Below are 21,815 nucleotides of genomic sequence, written 5' to 3' on the forward strand. Positions count from 1 at the left end.
CAGGGCTAAGGGGTCCCCTGAACCGGTGTAGACTGGCTTATGCAGAATTGGGCACATCTGTGCCCAAGAAAGCATTTCCAGAGGCTGGGGGAGGCTACTCCTCCCCTGCCTTCACACCATTTTCCAAAGGGAGAGGGTGTCACACCCTCTCTCAGAGGAAGTTCTTTGTTCTGCCATCCTGGGCCAGGCCTGGCTGGACCCCAGGAGGGCAGATGCCTGTCTGAGGGGTTGGCAGCAGCAGCAGCTGCAGTGAAACCCCAGGAAGGGCAGTTTGGCAGTACCAGGGTCTGTGCTACAGACCACTGGGATCATCAAATTGTGCCAACAATGCCAGGATGGCATAGAGGGGGCAATTCCATGATCTTAGACATGTTACATGGCCATATTCGGAGTTACCATTGTGAAGCTACATATAGGTATTGACCTATATGTAGTGCACACGTGTAATGGTGTCCCCGCACTCACAAAGTTCAGGGAATTGGCTCTGAACAATGTGGGGGCGCCTTGGCTAGTGCCAGGGTGCCCTCACACTAAGTAACTTTGCACCTAACCTTTACCAGGTAAAGGTTAGACATATAGGTGACTTATAAGTTACTTAAGTGCAGTGTAAAATGGCTGTGAAATAACGTGGACGTTATTTCACTCAGGCTGCAGTGGCAGGCCTGTGTAAGAATTGTCAGAGCTCCCTATGGGTGGCAAAAGAAATGCTGCAGCCCATAGGGATCTCCTGGAACCCAATACCCTGGGTACCTCAGTACCATATACTAGGGAATTATAAGGGTGTTCCAGTAAGCCAATGTAAATTGGTAAAATTGGTCACTAGCCTGTTAGTGACAAATTGAAAGAAATGAGAGAGCATAACCACTGAGGTTCTGGTTAGCAGAGCCTCAGTGAGACAGTTAGGCACTACACAGGGAACACACACATATAGGCCACAACCTTATGAGCACTGGGGTCCTGACTAGCAGGGTCCCAGTGACACATAACAAACATACTGAAAACATAGGGTTTTCACTATGAGCACTGGGCCCTGGCTAGCAGGATCCCAGTGAGACAGTGAAAACACCCTGACATACACTCACAAACAGGCCAAAAGTGGGGGTAACAAGGCTAGAAAGAGGCTACTTTCTCACAGATATGCCCCTGAAATTCAAGCTCCGACAGCCATACTGCTGTTAGGTCAGGCAGCTGGATAAATAAAATAACATCTGTGGGAATGGGAACACTTATTTTCTGCAGAAGAACACAAGTTCTTATTGATCAAAACTACCCATATGTGGGTGGGGCTAAAGCCCCTTTGTAGTACTCCTGAATGCTCCTTTTGAGGTTGATCACATTACATCTGGCAATAGCTGTGCTGCCAAGCCAAACCTAAAATGGGACATACACCACTTTACCACAACGGCAAATACTTATTCTCAATGATCTGGCAGGTGAGCAGTGCAAAGACATTCTTAGAAATTAAGTTGTAGCCATCCCTCACCTACAAAGGTCTGTGTCATACTGGACTAGATGACCTCTAGGCGCATGTGTACTACTTCAGTGTGCCTGTCAGTAAAACAAAGGATCCAAGGGACACAAGTGCAGATGTGAGGCAGAAAACACAGACATGTGAACGGCTGGATGTGCCAGTCCCTGCTGGGCCTAAAGCTGCTATGCTGCCTTTGTCAGAGAGGAAATGTGTATTTGGAAGTGGCTGGAGTCAGTCTTAAGAAAGCTGCCTAATCAGGAGACTTACATTCAGGCTACTAACACCTGCCTTTGAAGCACACACTCACCGCATTACCTTTATGGTTGTGTTTGCTTAGAGTCTTCTTATGTTCATCTTTTTTACAGCAACTATTTCCACGCATTGTAGAGCTGAGCTCTTTGACAGGAACACCAGGTTATAAAGAGCCGAACATCAAACATATACCTTTTTTGATATATACAAATAGTTAATTGTTGGGGGAAAGGCTGGGACTTCATTACAGGTAATACTAAAAGGCTGGACTCATTTGGGGAAAATCTGGAAAAAAAAAAATACTTTGTGTCTTGAGAAATTAGCACTTACCCGCAAGGTTGTAATGTGAACTGTTGTTGTTTCATGTTGTGATTTAGGAAATACAGATTAATTTCTTTGCTTTAAGGTTATTTTTTAACACTGGTGAAAGCAGGAACTTTGGGGGTCATTCTGACCCTGGCGGCCGGTGACCGCCAGGGTCACCGACCACGGGAGCACCGCCAACAGGCTGGCGGTGCTCCCGAGGGCATTCTGACCGCGGCGGTTCAGCCGCGGCCAGAAAGGGTAAACCGGCGGTCTCCCGCCGGTTTACCACTGCCCTTGTGAATCCTCCATGGCTGCGGAGCGCGCTCCGCAGCCATGGGGATTCTGACACCCCCTACCGCCATCCTGTTCCTGGCGGGTCTCCCGCCAGGAACAGGATGGCGGTAGGGGGTGCCGCGGGGCCCCTGGGGGCCCCTGCAGTGCCCATGGCATGGGCACTGCAGGGGCCCCCGTAAGAGGGCCCCGCAAAGTATTTCAGTGTCTGCTAAGCAGACACTGAAATACGCAACGGGTGCAACTGCACCCGTCGCACCCCTGCAACTACGCCGGCTCAATTCTGAGCCGGCGTCCTCGTTGCAGGGGCATTTCCTCTGGGCCGGCGGGCGCTCTTTTGGAGAGCGCCCGCCGGCCCAGAGGAAATGTCTGAATGGCCGCCGCGGTCTTTTGACCGCGGTGCGGTCATTCAGCGGCGGTACCTTGGCGGACGGCCTCCGCCGTCCGCCAAGGTCAAAATGACCCCCTTTGTGTGTTAGAATTTGGGAATAAACTGGGACAGGTGCTTCCCACCGCTTTAGCCAGACGTGTATGGAAACTTTATGAAAATAAGATTAGGCAGTTTCCAGGCTTAAATGTAACAATTTGCCACAGATGTTGGCACAGCTTTGAAACATTTGCAACAGTATTATGTTATAGAGAAGTGTATGATACCAACAGATATATTGCTTCAGGAAAAGGTGTATGATGTGTGTCTGGTGGTGGAATTAGTCATGGAACAGGGACGTTGGGCTGTGTTCTTGGGACACGTGCTGGAGTTGAAATAGTTCATTTTTAGGTTTCGCCCGCACTGTGCTTATGCTGTGGTTGTGAAATCTATTGTATTTAAAAAGATAAAATCTTAAAAGGGGCTTAGAGTCTGTCAGTTTCTTAACACATTGGCTGGCTGACGCATGGGTATCATTTCCTTGCTTCCTATTATTCAGCACCTCTCTACTTACCATTGGCTGGCTCCCACATGCATCTCATTCCCTTACTTTCTATTGGTCAGCAGCTGCTCCTGTTGTCTAGCTCCCTCCTACTCTGCCCATTCTTCATCCTTGCTGTGAAACTTAGACCAAGTACTGCTTCCTGTGGCCTTACTTTTTTTTATTTTTTTCATTTACTTTTGCATATGCCGGCAGTCTCTCATAAAATAGTTGTGTAAGCAATATGGCAGAGGGGGCTATCTAGTTCTTTACTTTCCAGATGAGTCACTGCCATCAGCCATAGCAAACTATATACCACTCTATTTGAAATCTTTGATGCATAGTGCAAAAAAATGTAAGTGAATTTTAGATTGCTTTTTGCTATTAATGTGCTCCGCTCCAGTTAATGTATAAGGCTATCCTGAATCTGCCATTATTCTAAACAAATCATTAATGTTCAGATCGAAATAATGTGGCTTTCTAGTTCATTCTTCTAACAACATAACCACTTCTCAATATTAGTACATAGTCTTGTCCTTCAGAGTTTTCTTATTTACCTTCCATAGTTATGGTACTCATATTTATTATGGGCACTTGCTAAGATTTACAAATGCCAGAAAAGTGTCTTGCTACATTTAACAAGCACACTTGTTTCCAAACTGCACATAACTTTACATTTCCCAGATGAGATTTAATAGCATATCTAAAGCTTTCTTGATTGAAAAACTCATTTAATTGATTATTAAAATAATCAGTAGAAAACAGCTCAGCAAAGAAAGAAATAATACAATTGATAATTATTAGACTTGGCATTCTTGGCGTGGTCTTCCTTAACTTTTTGCTTCTATCTCCCAGGTTGTTGATGTGTACTGGATTCTGTTTTTGATACTCTGGGCACTTTACCACTGCTATCCAGTGCTAAAGAGCAAGTGCTCCTATATAAAATGTATGTGTAATTGGCTTTCCATTATTGGCATATTTGATTTACTACTAAATCCCTGGGACAGTGCACATGAGGTGCCCAGGGCCTGTAAACCAAATGCTCCTAGTGGGCCTGCAGCTCTGTTTATGCCACCCACATTAGTAGCCCGGCAACCATGTCTCAGACCTGCCACTGTAGTGTCTGTGCGCAGTCTTTCACTGCCAATTCGACTTGGCAAGTATACCCACTTGCCAGGCCTAAACCTTCCCTTTTTATACATGTAAGGCACCCATAAAGTAGGCCATAGGTAGCCCCATGGTCAGGGTGCAGTGTATGTTAAAGGTGGGACATGTACCTATGTGTTTTACATGTCCTGACAGTGAAATACTGCCAAATATGGTTTTCACTGTTACACGGCCATTCTCTCTCATAGATTGACATGGGGGCTTCTTTTAAATATTACTAAAGCGCATATTCCCTTTGGGAGCAGATAGACATGTGGAGATTGAGGTCTCTTAACTCACAATTTAAAAATACATCTTTTTGTGAAGTTAGTTTTCAGATTGTCTGTTTGAAAATGCCACTTTTAGAAAGTAGGCATTTTCTTGCTTAAACCACTCTGTGACTCTGCTTGTTTGTGGATTTCCCTGTCTGGGTCAGTTTGACAGTTGGGCTGTTGACACCTCTCCTCTAGACAGTGACACAAAGGGAGCTGGGGTGTAGCCTGCATATCCTGATAGGTCATCTGGGCTGAGGGGAGAAGTGGTCATTTACACCTGAAAGGGCTGTGCCTGCCCTCACACAATGTAGTTTCCAACCCCCTGGTGCGACTGTGCTGTGTTTGGCTATCATGCAGTTGCTGCTTCTGCCTGGGCAAGGGGACAGAGACTGGACTTTGTGGTATTCCTGCTTGAGAATTAACTCCAAGGGCGTGGAGTAGAGCTTGCCTCCTGTTTTGAAGCCTCAGGGACAGCAAAGTCTTCACCAACCAGACTTGAGTCTACTTGCTATGGACTCTAGCTTGCCAGAGGGTGCTATTCCAGTTCCTGGACCCCTGGAAGTGAATTCCTGGACAAAAATCAGTTTAACGACGTTGGAGGACAATGTGCGACTTCACAAAGGACACAGCTGCCAGGAGCCGCCCCGAGACCGTGGACCTTGCTGAGTGCGATGACTCCGACCCTGTGAGTTGACACCTCTACCCCGAAACTGCCATGCCGCCTACTCCTAGGCAGTGGACCTCGTAGAAGTCCGACGACCCTGTTGGTCTAGCTTCGCTGCAGCTGCTGATCCCGCCTGACTTCACTGACACTGGAGAGTCATAAGTCCAACGTCCGTGACGACCCGACGCCATTGTCACGGCTGCGGCCCTGTGACGTAATTGTGACCCGTGAGGTCCCCCTGCAGCACTCCACCGGACTTTGCATCTGTCGGAACGAAGGGACTGACTTCGCATCTGACGCCGCTTCACTTCCACTGCCCTGTAGTGAGGACCCAACGTCGCTGCACAATGCCGCTGTCCTGCCCCGTGGCACCGGAACCAACACCACATCGGACCCCGCATCGCCGCTCTCCCCGACTCCGTGCACCGGCCTCTTTTCTACTTGTTTCTTAAGGTACTGTACGTGGGGGTCAAACAACTCTGTAAACAGCACCATTGGCGTCGCATTGTAGGAAACTAATCCATCACGACATCGCATAATACCAACTTGCATTATTTGTGCCTCAAGGCACTGTTTTCATGCTTTTAAGTGCTAAATTTGTATTTTAACTGTATATTGTGGATTTTGATTGTATTTGGTCTTGTCTTGCTTAGATAAATATTTGCTATTTTTCTAAACCCAGTGTTGTCATTTTGTAGTCTTTTCACTGTATTACTGTGTGTTGCTACAAATACTTTACACATTGCTTCTGAAGTTAAGCCGGCCTGCTTGTGCCAAGCTACCAAGGCGGCGAGCAGGGGTTAACTGAGGGTGAATCTTCTTTATCCTGACTAGAGGAAGGGTCCTTGCTTGGACAGGGGGGTAACCTGACTGCCAACCAAAGACCCCATTTCTAACAATTATGAATTGGCCCTTGTAAGAGGATGACACAGAGGACCTACATCAATACATAATCAGACATAAAAGCTCCTTGGTGATCTAAAAACAATTCATAACATTAAATTCAAATAAAATATCCTCCATCAAAAGATGGCACATGAAACAAACTTAGCTGCCAGAGGAAGATATCACACAATATTATGCGTTAATACACCCAATAAATATAGAAAGTTAAAAGTTCATAAGTTACATGAACCATTACGTTAAAACCTATAAAATATTAAAAGTTCATTATTTTATGCCAAGATATTTCACTTTTTAGGAGGGCCTCAGCAGCATCCCACAGCCATTTCATATAGCAATCGCAGGTATAAAAAGGCCTGTTTATGTTGGTAAAAGCCTGACTTTTAAGAATTGGTAACAAATGCCTGTGCCAAAAGGGGGTCATAATACCTGCAGAATAGTACAAAAAGCTCCAATGTCTGTAGGGAGCTACCCTCGCAAGGGCAAACTATTATGGAGCTAGGGTGAAATTGGCCCAGTGGAAAGCAAAGATGGGATCTAATCAAGCCCATCCGAAACTTTGTGAGAGGAGATCTTTCCCATGGGTTTCTTACAAGGGAGAGATAAGGTTCAGGGCTCTCATTAGTCTTTATGACAAAATATTCTCATAGATGATTTTCCCAGATCCATGATCTCTCTTGTTCTGAGGTGCGCTTTAAGAATAGTTCTTTGATTTGGGCGAGATCAGCTTCATTTATACGAAGAGGGTAATAGTACAAGTCCGGTCTTCCCAATGATACTGCTGTTCTAGCATAATTGAGCCAAGAGCTTTTAGGGCCTTGCTCACAGTTAAGGCAGTCTTCAATCACATCACAATTAAGCACAGTGTGCTGACTGCTCCAGATAGCTATCCATAAAAGGAGTGAAGCAAGTCTAACAAACTCTTCAGCAAAGTTTAGGTTCAATTCTTCATGGATTGAGAAGCTAGAACTAGTAGGACTCAGGCCCAGCAACCTCCTATAGAAGCGATTCTCCTTGTGCTGTATTTTCAAGTAGTCCATGTAACCCGAAATAGCGGCACCATATGTCAAGACAGGCAAGCCCTTAATTCTATACGCTTCTAATAATGGTAAAATAGGTTTACTGTCAACTCTTGTGGCAAACCTGAATAATGTTCTGCAGACTTGATTGAAGCGGTTTGAAAGAGAGGGTAACCAGCTGTCAGTGAGCTCCCTTACTTGGGTGTCATGTTTAATTCACAAATTCTCGTAATAGCATTCCCCTTGATGGTTATTGGCCTGATTTAAAAAAAACAAAAAAAAAACTGCCTCCCACAAGCCTTGTAGTGTGTCTTAGCTGTGTTTGTATCTTTGTCATCCATGAACTTCACAAAAGAGTCAATAAGGCCCCTGAGACCATTTGGCGTGCGAGAAAGCAACACTGCATCTTCAGCGTATAAATGGGCAGGGACAGATAATTTTGGGCATGTCTTTCCCATTAGCTAATAAAAATTAATTCAGACTATTACCATAAAATAAAATAGGGGCCAGAGCACAGCCCTGCCTACCACCCCGGGAGAGGGAAAAGGAGGCAAAAGGAATCTTTGCACCCGCCCCAATTTCCTATCTGACAGAGGCATTAATCATGAATATAGGGCCTGCAGGAGGATGATCCATGGTTAGGGTATTCAGTATCACCTGATCAAAAGCATTGCTTAAGTCTATAAATGCTAAGTAAATGACTTTGTTACATATTTCCCTATGATGAGGTTAAGATTCAAACACTGCTCTATGGATCCCATTCCTTCCTTTGATCCATATTACACTGGGCAGTGAATATTGTTATGCTGAGCCGAGTCCTCAGTTCTTTTTAGGATAATACGACTCACGATTTTAACTATAGAGTCTAATAAAGATGTGGGTCTATGGCACTGGGGTTCAGGTCTATTGCCCTTCCTAAATACTGGTACAGTAATCACAGTTTTCCACGTGTTGGGGATTTTTAAGTAACGCAGCAGCATTTAAGATGCTGGTGATTAGAGAGGCCTATAACTGGATGTTAGTCTTATAAAGGTCCATGGGTACCTCATCAGGCTTTGGTGCCTTGTTAGAGGGGCTAGCCACAGTTGTGGAAGATACCATCTCAAGCTCAAAGGAGATTCCCAATGGAAATGCCAGATCCTCCTCTACAAAATCGACTGTCTCGCCCTGTCCTTGGGTAAGCACTGAGGGCTGCACAGAGTCTACGATTAGTGACCCTACACTCTTTTTCAAACCATCCTACTTTCCCTGTCCCTCTGGAGCAAGATTAGGGGCCTGAAAGGCGTCTGAGGTAACAATGGACGGGGTACTAAAAGGTAGAAGTGAATCCATCAGCAGATCCATGTTGGACCCAACCGATAAATTTGTCACAGTAAAAATGAGAATTCCTCACCATTTTATCCTAAGGCCCTTGTCTTTTGAGGGCAGTCCAGTTATGCCAGGGGTGGAGGAAGCACAGCTGCTATCAGGTAATCTGAAAACAACCTAGATGAGATTATGATCAGTATATGGGTTTTGAAGGATCCCCCCCACCAACCCCTCCAACAAAGTAATTTCTCCAAGTGCCTAGAAATGAAAACATAATCAATTATTGAGCCATGGCCCCAGCTGACAAAGGTAGTGGGCTGGTTTGAAAGCTCCTACCATATCCATCACGCTAAAGAGACCCTCATGACACAGGGCTTTACCCTCTTTCTTTACAGACTGGTTTGACTCATTCCATATAATTTTGTGTACGCAACAAATACCCCAAAGCTCACTTGCTGCACCTTTTCATATGTTTTAACCTTCCTTTTGATATGAAAAGGATGTCTTTCATATCTGAATGTTCGATACACTGAGCTATTTCCAATGCAGCCTCTGCAAATTTACCTCCTCTAGACAACATTCCCTTTTGAATCTTTTTACTGTTTGTTCTTCCTACCAACAAATGCCTAATGATCTTGTCCTTAATAGCTCTTTAATTGCATGTGGCAGCTAATGTTTCCAAGGCTGCAACATACTCATCAACTGGTTCACCAGAATGTTGTGGACATTGTAAAAACATTCCTAACATCACTTTCCTCCTTGTATTACATCTTTGTCCGAAGTTGTTATAATGATGGAATTCTTATTGCATAACAGAAGAGCCTCACCACCTTTTTCACCTGTATTCATTTTAACCTCTTTCATTGGTGAAGCTTTTAAGACTCTTCTCCCTTCATGACCTAAACGATGAACTTGTAGCATGTTCTTTTTTTCATGTAAAGATTTTGGTGCAAGTTTCCTCTGAGTATGTTTCAGATGCCTGCTTCCGTTGCTGCCAATTTAAGGGAGGTGTTCCTGTCCCAGCATGGAAGGGTGCTGGAGCTGTGATCCTTCCATTGTGCAACTCGGTTACAATGCTGCACCGCATAGACGGCTTGATGTTGCCTCAGCACTTTCTCATAGTTTGCCTTGTTTGCACAGCACCTAACTGTAACTAATGTGCACTTAAGTTCCAGGCATATACTAGTTGTTAAATTGTAGATTGTTTGAATCCATTGGATACATACATAACATAAACCCAGTATGCACTATACTGTTGCTAGTCACCTTGTATAGATGGTGGGTCTAGAGTGACCGGCAGGTGCTGGTGGCCATTTAGAATGCCACTGTTAGGAACTGACTTGCTCATGAAACATCTCAGTCATACCAACTGTTATATGAACTTTACCAGCAACCTTTATCACAGCCACTTTGCATCTATTTGTTATGTCACTGTCCACCCTATCCAACATCAAATCTTCCTTGACTCGCTAAAATATTTAGAAATTAACCTTATTCTGGAAATAAAACATTGATCCCAAAGTTCTATCCAATTATAGATCTCTCACTTACCTTTGCCCAGTAAAGCTATAGAGCTGTTTGTCTTTTTGTCTTTGCCACACATGTTCTACATTAACAAACAACACTTCACTGCTGATAATCAGTTTGCCTTCATGAGCTACTGTTAAAGCGCAGAGTATGCCATATAAATATCTGTCATGCTTTGCATATTATTTGGGATATACCTGCCTTCTCATTTCTACTCATTGCCACAGTGGCTTTGGACATATTTGAAACACAAAAGGTGATTTTGGGGGGTGGGGGTGGGGGGGTCAGACGGCACTAGACACCAGGGATATATATATATATATATATATATATATATATATATATATATATATATATATATATATATATAAAAAAAAAAAAAATCATGTGCAGAGCGACCCCTTAGGCAAGGGTCGCTCCCCTGGGGGGGAAATCGTTTATAGGCCATTTCTGCCCTCCTTGGGGGCTGATCAGCCTATTTCTATTAGGCCGATCTTCCCCCAGGGAGGGGGGCAGAAACCACTTAGGCACCAGGGATTGGTGTGTGTGTTGTTTGGGGGGGGCAGCCTCTTGGGCAAAGGTTGCTCCCCGTGGGGGCACATTTGGGGGCAGATCAGCCTATTTTTGTAAGGCCCATCTGTCCCCAAGGGGGGGGGGGGGGGGACAGAAAGCCCACCAGACACCAGGGAAGATTTTCTTTATTTTTTATTTTTAAAAGAGGGGTGTGGCGGTATGACCTCACCCCCAAATAAATGGGGACAAATTTGTTCTGCACACCTGTGGGCAGATGGGGCAGTTACCCCTGATCCACTCCCTGGGAGAGGAGGAGGGCAAAAAGCCTACTCGATGCCAGGGAATTAAATAAAAAATAGTAGGGTGGTGGCTACCGACCAATATGGGCATGGTTATGCCCCCACCCCAACTGAATGGGGTAAGTCTTTCAGCTCTCCCCCTGCACACCTAAAAGATCTTATCCCAACGGCAAGTAAGAGGACATTTGATTATTTGGGGTTTTAGTTTTACATTTGGGTCATGGGCTCTTGTCTAACTCTCAAAATGTTCCCACTTGGAATGGTGAGAGCTGCACTGTTTGGACTTTGGCACGCTGCCATGTAGAAAAATCTACAAGACTTAGGCACACCTGAAAACTAAACATCTGGGTGAGTCCAGGGTGTTGTGTTTCACATGCACCCCGCTCCATTTTCTTAACCACAGTGCCCTGCAAACCTCCAACTTTGCTTGAAATCGCACATTTTCCCCACATTTTTGTCATGGAACCTTCCGAAATCTGCAGGCATCCACAAAATTCCTACCACCCATCATTGTCGCATCTATACTGATAAAAATTCTGTCCCACTTGTCAGCCTAAAAACGTGTTTTCTCAAACTGCCCTTTTAGACCCGCTTATGTTCCCCCTAAATTTTGACATGTTTTTGGCTCTTCCCTGTCAAAGGAACTTGGCCCACCTACACAAGTGGGGTATCATTTTTTTTGGGAGACCGAGGGGAACGTTGGGTGGTAGGAAATTGGTGCCAGTGCGGTAATCCCACACACAAATGTGGGGAAAATGTGATTATTATTTTTTTTTCTTCAGTTTTTTATTTTTTAAGCACCATTTGATGTTTGCTGAGGATTCTGGGTAAGAAAACAATGTGGATCCATGCAAGTCACACTTCCCTGGACTCCTTCGGGTGTCTAGGTTTCAGAAAGATTTGGTCGGTTTTTGTAGATGGCTGCTGAGCCCAGGACCAGAAACACAGGTGGCGCTGTATCCACCCCCTTACACCCCCCCCCCCCCCCCCCCCCCAAAAAAAAATACTGGTAGTTTTTTATTTGATAATTTTGTTGTGTCCAGGAAGTGTTTTGGGGCCTTTCCTGTCACGGGCCCTAGACCTACCCACACAAGTGAGGTACCATTTCTATCGGGAGACCTGTGGGGGGAACGCTGGGTAGAAGGAAGTTTGTGGCTCCCCTCAGATTCCAGAACTTTGCAGAACTGAAACGTGAGGGAAAAGTGTTTTTTTTTTTCCTGCCAAATTTTGAGACTTCCTAAGGATTCTGGGTAACAGAACCTGGTAAGCGCGCCACAAGTTACCCCATCCTTGATTCCCCTATGTGTCTTGTTTTAAAAAATGCACAGGTTTGGTAAGTTTTCCTAGGTGCCAGCTGAGATAGAGGCCAAAATCCACAGCTAGGCACTTTGCAAAAAACACATCAGATTTCAATGTAAAAATGTGATGTGTCCATGTTGCGTTTCTTGTCGCAGGCATTAGGCCTACCCACACAAGTGTGGTACCATTTTTATCGCGAGACTTGGGGGAACACAGAATAGCAGATCATGTTATTGCCCCTTGTTTTTCTCTATATTTTTTCCTTTCGAATGTAAGACAGTGTGTTAAAAAGACGTCTATTTGAGAAATGCCCTAAAATTCACATGCTAGTTCGGGGACCCCAGGATTCAGAGATGACCAAATAAACCACTGCTTCTCAACTCCTTATTTTGTGCCCATTTTGGAAATACAAAGGTTTCATTGATACCTATTTTTCAGTCTTTATATTTCACCAAATGAATTGCTATAAACCCGGTATACAATGAAAACCCATTGCAAGGTGCAGCTCATTTATTGGCTCTGGGTACCTAGGGTTCTTGATGAACCTACAAGCCCTATATATCCCCTCAAGGAGAAGAATCTAGCAGACATAATGGTATATTGCTTTAAAAAATCTGCATAGCTGGAAAAAAAGTTATAGAAGAAAACATGGACAGAAATTGATCTTTTTTCACCTCAGTTTCAATAATTTTTGTTTATTTGAGCTGTTACTTTCTGGAAACTTTAAGGAAAACCTTGAAGGATCTACACAAATGACCCCTTGCTGAATTTAGAGTTTGTTTCTACTTTTTAGAAATGTTTAGCTGTCCGGGATCCGGCATTGGTTTCACACACATTTCTGTCACTAACTGGAAGGAGGCTGAACGCACAAAAAATAGTAAAAATGGGCTGTGTCCCAGTAAAATGCCAAAATTGTGTTGAAAAACTTGGTTTTCTGATTCAAGTCTACCTGTTCCTGAAAGCTAGGAAGATGGTGGTTTTAGAACCGCAAACCCTTCGTTGATGCCGTTTTTAGGGAAAAAACACATAAGATTTCTTCTGCAAACCTTTTTTTCCCATTTTTTCTTTTAAACAAAATTTTGGCTAATTTCTTGGTCTCCTGCAGAGGAACCCACAAACTCTGGGCTCCTCTAGAATCCCTAGGATGTTAGAAAAAAAGGACAAAAAGTTGGCGTGGGTAGCTGATGTGGACAAAAAGTTATGAGGGCCTAAGCGCGAACTGCCCAAATAGACAAAAAAAAAGGCTCAGCACCTGAGGGGAAAAGGCCTGGCAGTGAGGGGTTTAAAGAAACAGTGCATAAGAATTGATAGTTTCAACTGGAGTTTGGCAATACCATTTGGCTGGGGAGCCTTGAATTTTAATGGGTTTTCTAGGCAGAAAAGTGATCTTCTGCAAGAAAGTTAGGTATATCACCTCGGTTTCTTTCAACATACATTGGTTGATGACTGAAGGAAGAGACATGTTCAAAATTGGATGCATAGCATTTAAAACCCTTCGCCTGAATGAGCTGTCGTACATAGGCAATCTACTTTATAGCTTGAGTGTGCAATTATGTCAAATCTGGATTATTATCATAATTATTAGCTAAATAGCTAATGATAGTCTTGAATTCAGAGGTTTTTCTCAACTACGGATAAAGTAGAAGAGAGACAAACTTAGTCCTATGAGCATTGAGTTACATTGTGGAGGTCCATCCAGTTTGCTTCTGCTGGCTGGAGTTGTTTAATCCCTCTGCTTTTGAGAAACGCCATTATGAGCTGTATTAGACCTGACAGCCTTAGGGTGCTGTTCCCCCATAGTTTTTGCCTTGCTCCTCCGTTCTGTTGCTGATCTAATTTTTGTTGGCCTTAGAACTCTGTGCATTTCACCACAGCTAACCAGCGCTAAAGTGCATGTGTTTTCTCCTCCAAACATGGTAAAATTGGCTTACACCCAAATGATACATTTAATTTTCTTGTAAGTCCCTAGTAAAGTCACACTACTTGTACCCAGGGCCTGTAAATTAACTGCTGCTGGTGGGCCTGTTGCACTTATTGTGCCACCTACTAAAGTAACTTTTTGACATGTCCCAGCCTGCTGTTGCAGCCTGTGCGTGTATTTTAAACTGCCATTTCCACCTGGTAAAATAAACCTTTTGCCAGGCCTAAACTTTCCTTCCTAATACATATATGCCACCCCTAGGGTAAGCCCTAAGTAGCCTATAAGACAGGATGCAGTGTATTTAAAAAGTTCGACATGCACCTTTTAACTTTTACGTGTCCTACTATTGGAAGAACTCCTAAATTAATATTTCACTGCCTGCTTCTCCAATTGGATAACATGTGGTTCCCTTTACATGTAATAAGTAATAACTTTCAACTGGGATCAGGTAGGGATATCAAATCAGGTGTCTATAGAATTGTAATTGAAAGCTCTCTTTAATGGTAAAGTTGGATTTTAAGACATAATTCTGAAAATGGCATTTTTAGAAAGTTGCCATTTTCTTGTCCCACCCATTTTGTGTTTGCGGCTTGTGACCTGGGTCACATGACTAGGTGTAGCTTACAGTTGGTCTTTGTGTATTGCTTCCAATCAGTGAGACAAAGGGCAGTAGGTGTTGTCAGGACGGGTCATCTCTGGAGTGATGAGTGGGAGGAGTTTTCACCTACTGCACTTGCACATCACAAAGGCTCTGTCTGGGCACACTCACAAATGCTTTGACACTAGCCTTTTGTGACCCCCAGAAAGTTGGGGCCTGGGCAGTGAGGCAAGAAATTCCAAACCACTTTCGGTTGGAAACCTTCAGAAACGTCTTCTACTTTACAGCTGGCACCAGGCATAAATAATGGAACCTCCCGCCTAACATCATAATTCTAGACGTGTGGAAGACTCAGAAGGACTGCTGTGCTGCTCTGCAAGAAGAACTGCTACTCTGCTGCCCTAGTTCCCTGCTGCCTAAGGAATGGACTGGACCTGTATCTTGAACCCAGGACCACCAGTGGTGACTCCAAGAACTAGTTGGCTGGCCTCCTAATCAGAACCTCAGGGACAGGAAAGGCACCAACCATCTTGAACCCAGCATCTGGACCCTAATTGCTGTGAGGCTTGCCCCTCCAAGTGGTGACACCTCAGTCCTGGGCCCTTGGGTGTGGTTCTGAAGGTGCTCTGCCAGCTCAGCTGTGATCCTTTAGGCAGACTGATGCAGTGTGACACATCTTCCCACAGCCACATCGGAACTGTTGCAGTATAGCACATCCCCAACACCTGACTTCAAATTTCAGCCTGCAGTTTCAGTGGCACAGCCTCTGCGCAACACATCCTCGACACAGGCCTTTGCATCACAAGCACCTCATCAACTGCATCCTTAACATCAATGCAGAACTTCGCATCACAGCTTGCAGCTTCTCCAGAACTGCTAGTGTGTGATGCACCTATGTCACAGGACTTTGCATCGCAATCCCCTCATACACAGCATCTTTGACTGCGATGCAGGACGCAGCATTACAGCCTCGCAGCACCCAGGAATCACCACTTAAAATGTGATTAGAGCCGCCTTTGGCTTCACTTAGAGGGGGTAATACTTTCTGAACACGTGCTATGGTTGCTTGGAGTATCATCCCATCTATAGTATGCTTGTGTTGCCATACATGAGGGACACTTTTATATCTCAAAGGTAAACTGAATAATCACACATTAAACTATTTGTCTCGTAGATGCACTGTATCGAGAACACAGTGTGTATATATATATATATATATATATATATATATATATATATATATATTTATTTTTACTGCTGCAGACTTGTTAAAATGTTTTAGGTAGGACCCTTTGGCTTTGCCAATTCTCGTTTTGGTTTTACATCAGTTTTGTCTGTCTTAGAGAACCCTTTTCACTCCATCTTCACCCACTCAATGAAACGGAATAGTTATTTTTACTGTTGCTCCATATTCTCTTGTCCCTGAAATATTGTTCAAGTGAACCCCCTCACTTGAGTGCTGCCAAGCTACAGAATACTGTAGACACCTGGAATAGCCTTCCCGATTGAGGAGGCCATCACTGTTGTCACGCACTATTTTATATATCTTTTTCTATTCTCCGATGACTTAACTGAAACATTTTTTTGTCCCCTCTCTTTCAGGTTTTTCAGGGACAGCAGGGGCAGCTGTCATCCTCTTGTGCACATCTGTGGTGTCTCTCGCTGGATCGCTGTACCTGGCCTACATCCTCTTCTTTGTGCTGGAAGACTTTTGCGTGATCTGCATCACTACATACATCCTCAACTTCACACTCTTCTGCCTGAATTACAAGAGGCTTGGGTACCTCAAAGCAACTGAAAAACCTGATCGAAAACACAAGAAAAAGTAAAGGAATATGAGCAGGGAGGTCCGAAAACATGTCCTAAATAGCTGATAATCTGGTCAACAAGCACAGGAGAAACTGCTTAAAGTAAGAGAAGGCCAGTGCCTTCATTGACAACTATTCTGCAAGCTTGTTTTATCCGGTGCTTCACCTGATTAAAATAACTATAAACCTCACACTTACCATAAAGCCCTGATTAGCGGAACCCAGAAGAGTGGCTGGAGACGTGCAGTGTCTTACGGCAGTGGCACAATTAGTTGTCATGGAACCCAGCTTCCACTTTTCCACCCTTCCTTCATTCTCTCCTTGATATCCTCAAGTTATGAGGTAGCATAATGAAAGCAATACTAAAGTCTTCATATGCCTGGTAAAGACGGCTGACTGTCGCTGTTTTGGGGAAGGTTACCAAAGCTTGGCCTTTTTTTTATATTGAAATGTGTACAGGTCTCATCTGAATACCTGCCCCAGTCATAAATCACTACAACCGACATTGGCACCTGAAACATAGGAAATGTTTTTAATGTGGTTGACCAAACTAAAACTGGAGCTGCTAAAAGATGATCTACAACAAAAAATATTATCTTCGCAATTACCTGTGAGGAACCATGGCCTCAAAAGGCGATGCGTTTTGCATAGAGGATCATTCAAACATTATTGCACATGGCCATTCCTATTATTTGGTCTTGTTTTGAAGCATGTTGTCTTGCATTTCTGTATTTTTTACCTCCCTCTTAGATTTAGGAAGCTGTTGACGGAAATGCTTGACGTTGGTGCAGCTTCAAAATATGCTCCTGTTGTTCAGTTGGACTAAACTACGAGGTTTTATTCTTTTTAGAATATGTGCTATATAAACATAGGCCAGGACAGCAGATCCTTAATTACTCAGTTCTGCTGCCCACTACATTTGTCCCAGTTTTGTTTTCTAAGAAGCTGTTTTCCCTTCCAATTTCCTCACCACCCTGCCCCCCTCGCCCCCCCTTTTTCTCAATCGCTCACCGCTGTTTTTATGCAGTGGATTTGGAATTAGATTGTAACTTTTCCTTTTTGTTCTGATATGACACCAGGACATTAAATGTGTTTTTGCCACGATTCATATTATATTCCCACGTAGACAAAGCATGGGCTAGTTTTCTAGTCTCCTGGTTCCACTGTTGACTACTTAAAGACTACATTACATCCCCCAAAGTCCCTAATGCCTAAAGCTATTTGCTGTCTGGGAACCTGGGCTTTCTATAGGTTTCACAAAGTGTGCGGTTACTTTAAACTGATATGTTAGGCAGAGCGTTTGTCTTGCCTGTTTGTTAATTAAATTAATGACTGTTGAACCAATGTTTGCGAGCATTTGGTTGTTGTTGCCCTTGACGTCACACTACGTTTTTACAATTTTTGTAATTCTAGTTGTTCGTCAGGGGCCCTTCCCACCAACATCCAGAAAGTTTTTAATTACAGTATTTCCTCTTACGTTTTATTGACTTTGCCTCAAATTGACCTTTTAGAGATTTGGAACAAAATAAAACAAGTAAAATGATGCAGAAACATAGAACATTCTGACAAAAACAAGAGCGGCTCTTACCTTGGAGAATACTATAGCATTCGTGCCCTTTGGCATCCTTGACATTGAACCCTGTTCCCAGGACTCATGAAGGCAGCAAATGAAACAAACTGGGGTGAGGCAGTTCGTCAGACAAGGGTTCAATCCTCTATTTCTGCTTGTTTATAGGATGCATGATGTCACATCTGCAACTTCTTTATTTTTCAACAGTCTGTGTTTAAGTTCTGTGAAGTAGCCAGATCTATCCCAAATCTCTTTTTTGATATGCCAAAAGAGTGTCCCCCACAATAACCCTATTTTTCCAATACCGGAGTTCTGATAAATTGATTGCACTTTCGATGCCCTTAGTGTGGCAATGTTTCTTTATTTTTCTTTCACATCGATGACTGCACATGTGGAAACAAATGCATTCCAGATGTTTTTAGAACAAATTATGTGTATGACATTTATGATCATAATACTGTTTTCTAATGTCACCAGTGTTTATTTTTAACATTTTTGTCTGCTGTTACCATTCAGTGCCTCAAAACTGGATATTGTGGATATTTTTTGCATAATTAAATGAGTGCGCTCAATTACTGAGTCACAAGTTCTTTAAAAATATTTCTTCTGTACTATTACTGTAGTCAACTGTATTTATGTAATAACCTGTTGTTTAGACAGTGCTTTTATGCAAAGTACTTCACATAGAGCGTTGCATTTTATTATTATTACCCAATCGAAATTGGTATTTATTTTGCTGACAATGATTTATTTAACGGACAGAGACATCCGATGATTATGCAGTGGAGGGAAGATACATGAACACTGGGCAGGCAGTGTTAGTCTTGTTACTTTAGAAGGAAGGTCTCTTAAAGTGTATGTCTCAATTTGAGAACAGCACTTTGAACATAAGATCCAGAAAAAAACTATGTTTAGGTTAACAGTCCTTGTCACCTAACTCCTACTGTTCACATTTTGCTAACCATTATTTGTAAGCAATGATGAGTCCAACTTTTTTTGCTTCTAGATCGATACAACAGTTTTGGTATTTTAAGATGGACATGGTACTGCGACTGCAGTCAGAATGCGCCATTTGGTCACACGGCCTAAAGGAAATGTATTGGGTATTGGAATGATTTTCCCTGTGTTGCTAAGAAATATCGATGCAACAGAAGGACACCAATCATTTTAAAGGCACCCTGGATCATTGTGACAGCTTGTGCTATCTGGTTGAAGGGGGCAGAGGGCAAAAAGTATCTCCCAAACACACATACTTTATAAAGTGTCTAGTGCTCTTGCTTGCAAGCTATGTAAGGAAAATGGGCTTGAGATACATATGCACACAGGGATATCACCAGGTCTCAGACCCTGACAATCCTATCCATTCCTCGACATCTCCTGTGTCCAAATGCAACATTAGTTGCTAAAGGCCCTGTTGTGGCACTGCAGAATCACGCCTTTCACCCGAGAAGAGAGAGACTCAATGGGATGTTACTCTTGGAGCCATATGCACTCCATTTCGACATGCAGTATTGGTGCTGTTGTACCCAATTGTTGAAATATAGTTTACAATTTCTCTTTTGTACACTCGGCGCCCTTCCTTCCATCCGCTGTGCTTATGACAAACAGCCTATACACTCCCCAAAAGGAAAAATCCATCTTCCCTTTTCAGGAAGTTCAGAAAGCTGTTACTCTGCCAGTGAAAGTATCCTTGGACTTAGTGGTCAGGTACAAACATCATTAGAACTGAACTGTTGGTGAAGCAACCACCATCACCAAACACCCTTGAGACTGTGAGGGAAATTTATAGGGCTTAGAAAAACCTTAACATCAACTTTATATGACCATCCTATAGTCTGGTGATTCTGAGCTAACCAGATCTTATCACATCCTTGCCACCTGTTTGCCGGGCACCCATCTGTGAGGTGGCCAGGTGTCCAAGGCCCGATTATGTTGCCTAGACTAATTTCGGAGTTTTTGTTGTTCTTTTACAGCCATCTTTTCTTCTGTTGTGATGAAGCACATGGCCAATCACTGCACTGTCATGAGCAGCTATCCAGGGTCATGAGCCACAATTCGATCTGTTCATCATTTCCGAACCCTTGCTATATAAAGAGACCAATTTGTCCCCTTTCTGTTTTGAGGCCTCATGTAGCAAGACACAAAACCCATCAATAAAACAACATCTAAAGGGAATAATCAACTTAAAGAGGTAGTAGTTATGTGTGGGTGCAAGCATTAAAAGTTTAAGGGGAAAAGGTGGTACACATGTAAGCAATTAAACTGGTTAGGATGGGGTGCACTGGTTTATGTGGAATAAATAAATGTTACCCAATTAGGTTGAAGGACAGTTTTAAGGAGATAAAAAGAGGATCATGGGTGAGTGACAGGAAACCGCTGGGTTTCTTGAGTGCAAGAATGTTTCTCAAGATGGGGTTAGTGCAATGCATTGTCTATTTGGATTAGGGGCTAAAGGACGTTGGTTTTATTTGAAGTTGAGCAAACCAGCTTGGAGTTATGGGGCACAGAGCACTGGAAGATGGCTAGGTCCAAAAGGGAAGAGGTGAACTGGTAGGTGAGAAAGACTGGAAGGAGGGAAGATGGCTGGTAGATCATGTTTTGGAGAACCTTTAATCAGAAGTGAGTGAATACCTGCTTGGCCTAAAAGAGTAGTAGAATGGGGCATGTGAGACAGGTGGAATGTTCAGTTTATTAGTTTGCCAGCTAGGGTGGTTTTGTAAGGTGATACGCTGGGTGGTAGCCATGTTTGTAAACTAAGCCCTGACAGACAGCTGTAAACATACATCTGTGTCTCACTTCAGGGACATATAGGGAAGATAAAACAGTCTTTTATCTGCCTGAGTATATTTTGGGAAGGTATTAAGTTGATATTAGTGGCAGGTGGTGATAGGTTATCCTTGGTTGTGGGGCTCTGAACCTGTTCTGGAGTAGGCGTTCCTGTTTTGCCTCAAAATATTTGCCCACAATCCCATCCACTAATTTCAAATTTGTTATTGAAATTTGAAAAGCAAACATACAGAAATTAAACTGTCCCACAACCCCATCATGAACTAGATACCATCAGTTCAACTGCACTTACAAACATCTGAGGTGAGCTAAACATGAAAATCTTTGTTAGCTACGATATTAGCTGGATGAGATGACTTAAAAACAATCTGACAGCCAACTTTTCCATCTAGACAGATAGTGTAATACCCAATGTGTGAGGGTCCCCCTTCGTGAAAGAGGTACCGTTTATTCAGCTTTCTGTCTTGAGTTCAACTAAAGATTTCAATATGTCTGACTCTAATCCATTTTGAAGAAAGATATAGGAGCAGCTTCCAAATGTTATCATTGGTGGTTTCGTTTGCAAGACTTTTTATAAAGCCTTTGTTTTCCACAATTTGTGGAACCACTTTACAGATGTAGACTTTTCCTCTTTTCCAGTGTGCTGATATCAACATCTTTGCAATGTTTAGCATGAGACATTAACATTATATTTCCCTTAGACCTATTGTTAAAAGCTATGTATTAAACCGAGAACCATCACATCCAGTCCTGCAAAGATAGCAAACCTAAATATTACTTGTATTTGGTTTAAAACTTCCTTCCAGAAGATCTTCAGTCCCTGATTGGACCATTATATGTGGATTACTGTTCCCCACAACTTGCAAAATAAGCTAATGTGCACCCATAGCTTTGTGGTATTGCCAGCAAATCTTGGTCACAATTTCTTGGCCTCCAGGTAAAGAAAATAT

General features: G+C 43.2%; 1 protein-coding gene across 1 annotated transcript in view; it reads left to right on the forward strand.

The window, feature by feature from the left end:
• Window positions 1-18,650, forward strand: part of VKORC1 (vitamin K epoxide reductase complex subunit 1) — a 55,938-nt gene extending 37,288 nt beyond the window's left edge. The window contains exon 3 of the mRNA XM_069244208.1: window positions 16,303-18,650. Coding sequence (XP_069100309.1) covers window positions 16,303-16,529 — 227 coding nt within the window. The 3' untranslated portion in view covers window positions 16,530-18,650. The remainder of the gene's footprint in view (window positions 1-16,302) is intronic.
• Window positions 18,651-21,815: the final 3,165 nt, after the last annotated feature.

This window comes from Pleurodeles waltl, chromosome 7 (assembly GCF_031143425.1).
Source record: "Pleurodeles waltl isolate 20211129_DDA chromosome 7, aPleWal1.hap1.20221129, whole genome shotgun sequence".
NCBI lineage: Eukaryota > Metazoa > Chordata > Amphibia > Caudata > Salamandridae > Pleurodeles > Pleurodeles waltl.